The sequence below is a fragment of the Phymastichus coffea genome, unplaced genomic scaffold (assembly GCF_024137745.1).
Source record: "Phymastichus coffea isolate CEN01 unplaced genomic scaffold, Cenicafe_Pcof_1.1 PCOF00094, whole genome shotgun sequence".
Lineage (NCBI taxonomy): Eukaryota > Metazoa > Arthropoda > Insecta > Hymenoptera > Eulophidae > Phymastichus > Phymastichus coffea.
The window spans coordinates 768266-780897 of NW_026706905.1; the positions used below are offsets into that span (position 1 = coordinate 768266).

The following is a 12632-nucleotide window of genomic DNA, read 5'->3' on the forward strand; positions in this document are numbered from 1 at the left end:
GCGTTTAATGCAGGCGTTATTCTCGGCGGGTCTTCACCTCTCCTCTACGGATGCTGGCTGCCTGACGGGGCAGCGCACGTACTCGCGGCCGCTAATGGCCGCCGCTCGCCAGCCAGCGAAGCGCCTTGCCGCAAGTGCCGATTGCACCGGGGAGGACGTTGCTGACAGCGTGGGCGACGGGCTCAGCGTCGCTATCGCTGCTGGCGCCGTCGTCGCGGCCGTGCACAAGCTCACTAAATCTCTGAAGCACAACAATCAAGAACAGCCTCGGCTGATTATCTTGGGCCTCGCTCTTTCTTTCGGGGCTTGCCTTCGAGGCTCCGCGTTATTTTCTACTTTTGTTCTTCGCTTGTGATTGCCACGAGCCGAAAGAACCCCTCGTACTTTCTTCGCGGACCTATTCATGCGGATGGATTGCGACTAAAACTAGCACAGCCATTGATCAGCTTGGACATTGGGATGGCAGTGACAAAAGAGGCGAGCAAATAGAGCACAGGTATTCTGCATTATTTGAACGTTCACAGGGACTTTTAAAGAGTTGCGGAAAGAGCTGGTTCGAGCGACAGAAAGGCTGATTTAAATGAGTACACGTCGATGCTTTTTTGCCTTGATCTGCATGCCACGGCTAAGACGACCGAGAAATTCGATGAAAGTTACCTTGAGGACTGGTGTTGCATGGAGATGGAGTCGAGAACAGAAGTCTCGTTTTTAGCATTGTCAAGACTGTTCTGCCTTGTCTCCGTGTCGTCGCTTTTATCGCTGTCGTCTTGATTTGATTTCAGGAAGGTCTCACGGTCACCGTCCGTGCTACCGTCTTCGTGTTGATCCGAGTTTTGCCGGTTGTTCGAGGCCAGCGGCAAGTTATCTGCACTGCGAACTTTGCGGCAGAGCCGCGACGTGGAGCCGTGTCTCCGCAGGAATTCCTAGAAACATGTCTTTCCTTCATAACAGCCAACCCTTCGTCGATTCGCCATTGATCATTCGTTTCCCATCGTCATCGCAATTCTTGGCGTTGCAATGCCAAACGCATTCTCGTACTTCGAATTAATCGCGCGAGCATATTTACAGTACTCGTCGAGCCAATGTCCGCGACCTCTGTGAAATCTCATAAATATACGTACGTCAAGTTAGCTATTTAACCGAAAAACTTTCATTGATCGGCAGTTGCCATTACGTTTCAGCTAAAGCGGCCTTGAACTTTAACATTCGCGAGCTACGTATCACGCGTCATTACTGATTCAAGTGAACTGCGCGTCGTCGCACCAGGGCAAATGGAATTCACTCCGAGACTGTCCTCCAATGCGACAAGGTTGCACTGTTTTTAATCTTCATAGTTTAACGAGCTTTTCGATGTCGCGTTCATTCGAAAAGTACCCGAGCATTGTGCATTGGGTTCAAATGTTCTAGGAATGTTTTGCCGAGTGTTGGTAGTAATGTCCTTTTTTTCCTTGTTGCCGACTGTATGTCAAGAGAGGATAAGAGGGTTTGCCGTGTATATAGGATATAGCATTTTATTTTTAATCCAGTTTCTTACGTTTCAAGCTTTCGTCTACAAAGCTACGATAATTTTACTATCTACATTGTATTCTACAATAACAGTTGTGTACTTTCTACCCAAATTCTTTTACACGTTGAGTGAAACTAATACCAGACATGAAATGAGAAAAACTTACTTGCGACAAGAATCCAGCTACGTCGATAGCGCTATTAACACGCGGTCGGGCGGTCTTTGGCCAGTTGAAGCCACCGCCGCCGCCACCGCCGCCGCCGCCGCTATCCACGGAGTCCACGTGATGGTTCGACCAGTGCAGATGCTGAAAATTTTATCGAGTTTCACGTGTAAAAAACCACGGATCTATACCTAGAAACCAATTTGTGAAGGCATTTTAATATTTCACTTTCTCTCTTTCTTTCTCCCTCTATTTTTCTTTCTCACGCACTCATTCACGCGTTCCTTCATTTTCAAAGTATTTTAATTGCATTTGACTCGAATGCCTTTTCTAAAAGACAATACTTACATTGCAAGGAATCATTTTTTCAAGCCGCTGGCTTCGGCAAATTTACGTAGATATAGGCATACCCGTTGAAAACGTGCGATCCTTTGCTCCTCGATCATTCTTTAATGAAGCGAAATTGGGACAAATACTTTTCGATGTGTAATTCACACTAAAGCAGTACTGCTTAATTTTGCGAAGCCGCTTCACGCCAAAACATAATTAAGTAACAAATTAAGCTGGCATATACGTAAATAAAACAAATGTGTCGCGCTTTTTGTTTGTTATTGATTGATTTCTAAGGTGCACTTGAGACCGTATTGTTCATCTTGTTTCTGACAAAGCGGTTGCACAAAATCATTTGATTGCAAACTACGAAGCTAAAGGTATTTCTTATCGATCCATTGAATCCTAGTCTTGCTCCATCAAAGAATAATCATGGAGCAAAGAGGTGCTTGTCATCAACGCATACTTGTACATCTACTCAGCATGTCACGCGGGAAAGAACTTGACAAAGCTTCTTATTCTATTTCTAATTTATAATATCTTTCGTGAAAATATATATTTGTACAACTGTTACACTATTAAAATACAACAAAATAATTTGGAATGCCTTGGCTAAATCACTACGCAATAATTTTATAAGCTTAATAGCTATACAGCAACGGCACTGAAAAAAACGATCCTCTTATAACAAGGGAACAGTAATTTCGAATAAATCCACTTGTAGGAAGACAAAATGCTGTATGGCAAGAGGATATGCATCTTCCTGTAACAAGAGGATTTTTTCCAGTGTACAGACTCGTTAATTAATGCAATCAATTATTTTTCTCGAGTCCATTTTAAAATTCGTTCAAATACTCCTCATTCATTTATTCCTACATCTAATTGTTCACTCAAACTTATCAACTAAGCAAATATACAAATTGTATCACAATGTTCAAAGTAAAATGTTATAAAATATCAAAGTTTGTATATATGTGCTACAGATATGCAAATATCTTATAAACTACAATTATTTTTGCAATGCATATGAAAGATAAAACTAATATTATATATATATATATATATATATATATATATATATATTGGTGGCGAAGCTGTTAAAATTTTGTTTACACTGTAAGAGTGGTGTGAAGCCGCTTGCATTATATCTATGTAGCAAAACTTGGAGCGTCGTAATATTTTGCAAAAAAATAATCTTCAGTTGAAATGCATTGACTTGACGTTTGCTGCTGCTCTAGAGGTGGTAAAAATAACAATGAACGCGTGACATTTCTGTTCTGGCCTATGCATTGTCAAGGAAAGGGAAGAACAGAGTGAAAGCGCAAAGTCGTGTGGGTGATCTGGCGGAAAAGTGTGCAATATCGTGGCAGTGCCTTAGATCCGTTAACGTGGTGGCAAGCATCTACTGGAAAGCGCATTTGCACATTGTTGAGCAACGCAAGGCAGCAAAGTGTGCAGCACCGAGGTGTGCAAGTTGAATGTGGCGTGACTGAATGCCCGACGCGTGCCGTCGCGGATAGGTGTGTTGGCAGAAGAATAGAGTAAGAAAGCATCTAGAAAGTAATGAGAATAGAGAAAGAGTAGAGAGTAAGTAAGTATGAGTGTGTGGTTGCGGTTGGCAGTGAGTAGACGTGGTTGCATCGTGCAGAGAAAGAGACGGACCTGCTGAGCGCTGGTATCCGAGTGTAGCAGCGCCGTACCCTGCGAGGATTGTGTCCTACTGCGTGCTATTTGAGTCGTTACCCGAGACACTCGTGACTCGATTGACGAGTATGGTGCAGAAAGAGTGCAAAATGCGCGAGCTTCGGGTTGGTTCTGGAGTTTCACAAGAGAATTACAGCTTGACAAAAGCTCAGCAGCAAACTCGATGCTTTTCTTGTATTCTCAACGCTCTGTAGCTACATCGCGCTTGCATTTCTCAAGCTCGATGTAGTACCCTATTCGACAGATTTGCTTGAAATTGTTTGCAGCCGTGTTGCGCGTGCAATAAAGTAGAACCCAATAGCCAGCTTGGAGTAATAGCTGAGTGACAATTGTGAGATAACGAACAGGGCAGTGGCCTAAAGATCAGCTGTTTTTACAAAGCTCGGAGCAACCAAGCGACCGTTTATGCATTCCCTTGCTGGAAAGCGGTGCGTTGGCAAACGGACTCGCCGTGATTCACTAATAATTGAATGACGTCGGACGTTTTCATTGCGTACACGCGCCCTCGTCGCTGCCTATTGCCGTCTACGCGTTGGCTTGTTTCGCGCGCAAAGAAAAAAAGCCACGGGGAAAAATACGCGGCCACTTGCTTTTCGCCCGTATCGCCGGAGATAAGAATGGACTTTCCACTTGGCATTGTTCTCTGGTACGAGACTGGCGACGCGAGAATAGGCGAGAATAGCGCTCTCTCGAGATTGCGGAACGTGTAAACGGCAACGAGGGAATCTGTGCGTTCGGTGCCGATGAGCGCAAAGGGGTCGAGCTCGCTGCACGGAGGTCATACATACTCTTGGAATATCGATAGTCGGTCGGTTGCCTTGGCCAAGGAAAACATTGACAAGCGGAGGAGCGTTCCGGTGCGAGCGGGATCATCAAGTGAAAACTGCAGGATAAAGATCAAATTTACCCCTTTACGCTCGATTGGGAAGTAATAACAGTAAGAGTTGAGGTGAAAGCCGCATAGTCGCGTGAGAAAAATGAGAACAGTGATCGCTGGGCAGCGAATAACACAGCAATAATAACCAAGAAAATCAGTCATATCAGAGGAAAGAAATCAGTAAAATTTGCAGGTGTTGTAATGGGAAAATAAATGATACCGATGGTCACGCGATGTCGGCCCTGTGTAGAAGAGCAAACTGGCAGCCGCAGTCGCGTGGTTGACGTGATCTCCTAGGGTATTGAAAGCACTGCTCCAATACGCAGCAACCCCCTCCCCCGCACTGCATCACCATATCCGACAATGTAGTCATTACCTTTATCCATAGTCACATAACACATCATCACCGACTCGCTCATTCAGTTTCATTTGCTTTGCTTGGTCGTCTACTTCAGCGACTATATCTCATCCGAACGTTTGCTATTCAGCCACCAAGAAAGTGTTACTCAGCCAGTAACATTTCCTTCCGGCGTCTACGTCAAAATAGTATCTTTCAACGGATCGTCCTTCGAAGCACGGCGTGTCGTGATCTTATGAGAAGCTCAAAAATATCAGTGCTATTTGGCACTGTCTGCCGTTTGTTTCCCTTGCTTGGCCATACTCGGCGCCAATTCCGCTTACGAGTGACGAGAACAAATGGCAGAAAGTACGCACGTAAGTCTCAGTGGCCGCGCTTGCTCGCGTAAAGCTTTGTAAAAGCGGCGTACGCACTATATCTAACGGTGTTCAAATCGTTGGGCTGATCTATGGTGCTGTAGCGCTTCCGTCGCTCACGCCTATATGTTGCGAGTGATGCAAAATAAACTTAACGAAAATTTACGGTTGCGCGTCGCCCGTCTCCGAAACATTAATTACCTCGCCATCGACCTACCAATTTACGATCATCCTCTGCCAAACCAGGCAAATTCATTCTCCGACCGGCTATTCAATCCTTACGACGCCATAACTCGTACAAATATTACAGTCAACTAATTGCAATTCATACGCCTTATTGCCTTTCGATAGCCTTTTCCAATTGCAATCCTTAGACGTTACAAATCTCACTTTGCCGTGCTCCATTATTTTACACTTGAATTACAATCATCATCCAAGTCGATATGTCATCAAATAATAGGACGTGACATACGAGTAAATTATCGATCACAGCCGACTACGTAAAAAAATACAAACCTATTGGAATCGCGCAATCTTCCGTAAACGCTCAAAATTAAGGTTCACTGTCATCTTCAAATCAATGAAACTTTACGTTCACTATGACTCCGACTAATCATTATCAATTTAAATTTGACTTTCTTACACGCGTACATGCTTGACGAAAGTTAAACCTGACGAGTGGTGATACGTTGAAAGTGTACCTATAGCCAAGAGTATAGTTATTTCAATAGTCTTCAGTATCATGGACTCATTTGTAAAAATCTATCAACTATACGAAGGGCTGCTGAGTGGTTGTTATCTCTCTTTCTCTCAAAATTAGTAAAACGCTAACGTAACCGAGATAATTCAAATGTTATCAGAATAAGTTATGTGAATTGCAGGTAGCTCTGATACGCGATTCAACATTTTGCTTTTATATTATGACTTACTAAGTTTGCACGTATTCCAATAAGATTCCACAAGATTTTTTGAAATAAATCTTTGATGCATATTAATCGGCGAGCATTGTAGACTACGTTATCGCGATGTTCGTTCTGCGTCATTTCAGAAAGTCGTTTTTTATTGGAAATATTGGAAGAGCTAAGACGTTTGATATCTCGAATGAAGACTAGCCACTTGGATCAAGATAAGTTTTTATAACGACGCGATTCTGAAAAAAAAAAAAAAAAAAAGCGGTACGGGCGGTATCGGAAACAAATGAGAAAAAAGCGAGACGCAATAACAACTTCACTGATTTGTTGGCGAAGCACTGGCGCAGCCGTCTGCTCGGATGATTAAAATCATCAATACGTAATAGAGGGCGCGACAGATAAATTACCTGGGAGCAAGCGTGCTGCGAAGAGCTGTGAGTGTAGGCGGCGTCGGCCGAAGCGCAGACTCCAGTTCCGGGCACCTTCAGCTGCTCTGACTTGTAGTCCGGCTGGTACGGCAACAGCATGCGAATTTTGCCCCAGCGATTGAAGAACAGCGCGATCGCACCCACCCAGATCACCAGAGCTAGTAATACCAAGCCAATCTCTACGCCTCGGATCTGCAAAGTAGCAGTCTCGTTACTTCATCCGCAACTTCGGCTTCTTATTCCCGAATCTTCCGACATTTTTATTAAACGAGCCTCCAGTACACTCGAGTCTTCCAGCTTACACATTTTTTCTAAATATTTCGAGAACGGTCATACATCGTTTTAATTGCAACTTAACAGAACGAGGTCATATTGTTTGGCGAGCTCGAAAACTCGAATATTTAGGTTGATTTGAAGGTTCAATTAACGTGATTCTTTAGACTTTGTGCGCGGAATATCTCATCAGTTCGGGCCACTCTATGGCTCCAAAATTTGAAGCTTCGTGTCGAGTCCGAGCCGAGCTTTTGTAGAAACCTAATTCGATCTGTTAAAAATCGCAATGAATGTCTACTAAATCAATGTTTTTTAATATTATTACGCAAATTCAACAGTATTTTTGACGCTCGATCAATCAATAAATAAATACGAGGTTCAAATCGACACTTTATTTATTAAATAATGCACGGTTATTTGCATGACCATTGTACATCAATTCAACTCTCATTGGACACTTTGTTTTGCGTGCTTTTAACAATAAAGAGGTATCGTAAAAGGTGTAGTTCGCGCATTATGTATTGCCCTTCTGTATCAAGTTTTCATTCAATATTATTGACGTAAATCATAACGTTCCGTATATTCAATTAACGACAACATATATTTTATCTAATAAAACTATGTCATTGTTGAGTATTGATATAAAGTATGACAAACTGTTGAATTATAGAAAATTATAGAATTCACCAACCTTCGCCTTAACTAAGCCCGTCGGAATGTTTAAGTTAACATTAGCGATAATACAATGACGGTTCACGAACTTTCGCTCACGCAAGAGTCTCGCTTACATTTGCTTTTTTTCAATTAAGAATTCACCAAAGTTATACTATTAGCAATATAATGAAAAACCTTATCGTGTTACTTACTTGAATATGAGTCTGAGGCTGCTGAGCATATGGCGGAGGTGGAATAGTTGGAGGTCCTTTCGTAGTAGAATCATCTAGAAAAGATGTCTTTGGAGGTTCTGCCAAATGATGTTAATATTTTCTATGAATAATATTTTACAATCTCTACTTATTGAAAGTGCACGTGTCAGAAACATTCGTTTAGTGTTCTAACAGCATTTCAGTACCCTCGAGTAAGTTGTAAAATATTATAATTACCTTTATGAATAAAAAAAACGGAAATAAGGTTTATTGGATTACGTTAGAGTTCAAGCTATAAAATGCACACCAGAACAGGCATTATAAACATGTTATGTATGCACAGTTGGTGTCGAGTTAATTCGTAAAATCTCAGATTTGGACATGTAATTATATGCAAAGTTTTCAACATTTCGACTTTTGAATAGAAATTGATTTTAAATGTAAGCAAGATTTTGATTTAAGAAATGCTACATTACAAAATTCGCCCGTGCTTGTGATAATATTGTGTCTAAACTTATGATTTAATAAAAGAAGAAAACAGATCTTTCGTATTGTCGACATGCAAATAGACGAAACGTCGTGAAATTAATGGAAGCTGAAAGGATTTTTGATTACACTGAGTGTTATTATGTACAGGTGCATTTGAGTGCTTACTCCACTCGATTGCAGGAAACGGTTGAAAAATGTGTCTTACCAAGTGTACGGAAGACAATTGGCCGACTTCGGAGCTTTTTGCCGCCTTTGACGGCAGTGACAACCAGCTGATATTGAGTATCCGCCCGCAGATTACTCAAAGTAACTGCTTCGCTATTACCCGCAACGACAGCTACCACCCTGTAACTAACCACCTTTCGTTGTGATTCTATTTTTCTTACACGTCCGTTTCGTTTTCATCAACTCGCAAACATCTTTCTCGTTTCCTTCTACTGCTGTATACAAAATCTGCGCACGAGCCTTTGATCCTACAACAATTTGGACTATAGCAATGCTTTTGATGTGCGAATCTGACGTTGCATGCAAGTTCATTCTTTAACAGAAAGAAAAGACGAAAAACTTATCAACATTTTGAGAAGCTTTATTCGGTACTCCGCGATCCGTACATTGTTGACAGAGAACAGTAGTCAAATATTGTCAAATGGATTCACTGGAAAAATTTCGACCGAATTCGCGAGTTTGAGCGTGTCCAAACATTGTATTTTGACAGAATCATTCACGCCTGGTAGTTCGACGCTTGTTAGTCCAGTTTTTAATTCAACTTTCACAGACGGTTGTTTGTAAAAGTTCGTATGCTAGATAAAAAGTTGCATGCATAAGTTGGCAAATTGATAAATGACTGAACTACGATACCGTTAATATGAACTTTTTCAGCTTATTATTTCTACTTTCGGTAGCAGCTCTGATGTTTTGTTGTATTTAGAATTTATTATGATATTACAGGCATTCTTACGATTAACGGGCATTAATTCATTATTTAAATCAATATATCTGCAAAGGTATGTTTTTATATCAATTATGCTATTATATTTTTATTTTTTGCCCATTCCTTGCAGCGTGATCTATCAATGCATCGTTGAATATGTCGCATAGCGATGTGTGCACTATACAGTATCGTACACTATGCACACGATATCGATCAGATGATATTTCGTGCAACTCTTGCTTTTACTTGGTCAGCAATTATACGCATATCTTACTCAAGCAGTCAAACTTTTAGGCTTAACATTGTCCTTGCAAACTAAAAGATCTTGCATGCCGTGATCAATTTTTGCATATAACCTGTCTACACAACGTTGCACACTAAAATTAAATTGACTTTTGAACAATTTTTTTTTCATAATAATGCCTTGTATAGATACAGAGTCAAGTGAGTTCAATATCAAATTACTTTGTTCAATTCTTCTGCATGTCAACTCGAATATTCCGCAAATGCTTTAGTCATTAACGAAATGTCAAAAGTTGTTTTCTTTTATTTTCAACTAAGACAAAAATATGGGAAGCGAGAACAGCGATCAAACACAAAAATTTTTAAAATATGTTCTCACTCTATTCTCTTTATGTCTCTTTCAACGGAAATTGCACAGTAATACATACTGGAATATAAGTCTGCATTATTTCGACGCGAATAACGCAGATATTTTAAGGTATAATAAAATAAAACTGTTGGCACTCTGTTGGCACTCTAATGTATCATCAACCAATAGTAATACTGAATCTCAATGACTGATTTTAAGATAGGAAAACAAATGTCAAAATGTTATCGGTTGGATAAAATTTGTCTACGGGTTTTGTAGCAACCATACTTTGTTTATATTGCCTAATGAAATAAAATCCGAGTTTGAAAATGAAGGCGAAGCCAGCTCGAAGTCCGTGCGCGGTAACGAAGCTGCCGTAACAGAGCGCCGTCGCAGCTTTTGTAAATCAGACAGAAATACGCTTGAACAGCTCAATGGCGTAACGAGAGAAGGGAATCTTATCGAAGCGCGAGCCATTGACAAACACGCCGCGCGACATGTACCAGCATTTGATAAAGCCATTTCATACGAGAAATTGGCCTTCCATGCAATCCCCTCCGGGTCGCAAACTGCATAATGCTATCGCAAACCAATGAGAGTGTGTACCGTGCGTGGACACCTGGTCGTACGATACGCGCGCGGGAATTCGTATGCCAGACTAGAAATTGCGATATTCTTATCGAAAGAAAAGTGCGCACAGAGGTCGAGCTAAATTAACCGTGGAAAGTAGACGTACGCCTGTTTTGAAAGTATACATTGGAGGGAGCACGCGAGGCTGATTCAAAGAAAATAAGCTAACAAACCGCAAGCGTAAACAGTCGTGAAAACTCGAAAACCGTCTTGTTGCGCAATCATTCGTGTTTTCCTCTTATCAATTGAAATTCCTCGATTGACTCGAGGCATCTTTATTCAGAGCTCTCGACAGCGACTCTCAAAAGTGTTTTTATACTAGTCATTGCGATACGTTGCATGCTCAACAAACAGTTTGCATCGACTTCGTTCTGGATTGTCATAGTTTTCTAACGGCACAGGTGCCTTTGTACGCGTATACTCATCATTCTTGACAAATCGATCGTCGCCAGAAGTATATATATATAGGATACCGGTGCTACTTTGTCGTAAAATTTCATTGTGAATCGATACTTTGTTAAAGATCTCAAAATTCCAGCTAGTTGATCAATACTTTTATCCCTCCCTCCCACTTTCTCCTTCTCTCTTCATTCCACTCTTCTCATTATCCTTTCATTTTAAATTCCAATTTTTTTCTAATAGGGAAACAGCAGTTACCGCAATGAGCACGCTATGGCTTGGACTTAATAAAATCCATTGATCAAAGGCTCGCGCGCTTGCAAGTAATATCTATCTCAGGAAACTGAGAAATATTGAAATATGTCTCGAGGCTTTTTTTTTAATCAAACCATTGAACTTTGCACGTATAATGCAACTTTGACAAACTATGAAAAATCCATCTGCTTTATTTAACGCATGCTTCGCACACTCTTCTTTGCTTGGAACTATTCTTCTAGCAAGCTTTTTACAGCGCAAAGTATCTCGTTAAGTTCTTTGAAAGTGCTCGCAAAAACTTTTTTATTACAAGCTTTTTTATTATACACAGCGGCTACGCTAAATTGGACGCAATTATTTGAAAAATTAGCAAGTCCAAAAACGAGACACTTCGCCTGGTGAATACAACGAAACAATTACAGCATTGGAAGTTTGCTTATTTATCTCACGTAAATCGATAAAGTCTAGCTATTTTTTGTAACTGTGCAGATATACACTAAAAATTATATTGTGCGATAATTGTCTGACTATGTGAAATTGAAACACATCATAGTAATTATTTACGAAACTAAATCTGATTGATTAAGAGCCAACGAGCATTTATTCTTACATATAGTGTTTTGCACACATTAAAACTCTTAGTTTTCAATTAAGTCTTCAACGAATATTAGTGAACATGTATATTTTCACAAATAACTTGAACATTTTCATATTTAAATTATGTAAAACTCTTGCGAACGACCAAAACATGGAAAGTGTTATATATTTTGACTGAATAATTTATTATTACATAATCGAATGGGAAACGAAAAGAGCAATATTGACAAGGGAAACCAAAATTAACTGACCAAGGGAGACTTTTTAATTGCACACATTATTTAACAAATTCTTACTGAAAAACTGTAATAATGTCAATTTTGCTCTGCTATCCTTTGAGCACTAAACTCAATAAGGCAGCACTCCGGTAAACTATTTAAATTGAATCTATGTCATTATCGAAAAGAACCACAAACACAAAGCGTGCTAAATAGAAAAAAATTTATAGAAAAAAATAATAGAAAAGAATTCGAGCAGCTAAGAAGAATTGTAGAATTTGTTATGCAACCGAATTGATATTTAAATACTTTTCATTTTCAATGCATTATAGATGAAATCTTTCTTCAGTCAAGATAGAAAGGAAAAAATGCAAAACATCCGTAAGAATAGATTAATATTAACGATTAGAAATATAAAACAGATCAGCGTAACTAGCAAGTAATAAACATTCGAAGAACATCGACGAACGACAGATTAGCTAACTAAATATTTATCTTTTAGCGAGACGAAACAATAAAACAGAGCTGCATCTACGACTATAATATTATAGCGGCACGTTAATCACAATTATTAAGTTGAATGCATATTTTATTATGGCGAGACGCAATGTGAACTCATTATTTTCCATGCGTCATATCCAATTAAAATATGCAAATGCATATGAAATTTTTTAATAAAATACCAGCCAACAAATTCAGGAATATTGATTGCACGATTTGTTTGAAATTTTAGCCATTGATAATTTTC

The 12632-nt window shown here is 39.9% G+C and overlaps 1 protein-coding gene across 10 annotated transcripts in view; it reads right to left on the minus strand.

The window, feature by feature from the left end:
• The window catches only part of LOC131669486 (ataxin-2 homolog), a 40875-nt gene that overhangs the window by 11451 nt on the left and 16792 nt on the right, over window positions 1–12632 (minus strand). For 4 of the 10 annotated variants that reach the window (XM_058944382.1, XM_058944381.1, XM_058944377.1 and 1 more), the window contains 7 exons: window positions 8468–8613; window positions 7774–7871; window positions 6614–6826; window positions 3663–3815; window positions 1674–1814; window positions 658–923; window positions 38–241 (listed from right to left, as the gene is read on the minus strand). In XM_058944382.1, coding sequence (XP_058800365.1) covers window positions 38–241; window positions 658–923; window positions 1674–1814; window positions 3663–3815; window positions 6614–6826; window positions 7774–7871; window positions 8468–8613 — 1221 coding nt within the window. Of the gene's footprint in view, window positions 1–37; window positions 242–657; window positions 924–1673; window positions 1815–3662; window positions 3816–5807; window positions 5812–6613; window positions 6827–7773; window positions 7872–8467; window positions 8614–12632 lie in introns of all 10 variants that reach the window. The other 6 variants (XM_058944383.1, XM_058944380.1, XM_058944385.1 and 3 more) reach the window with 5 other exon arrangements.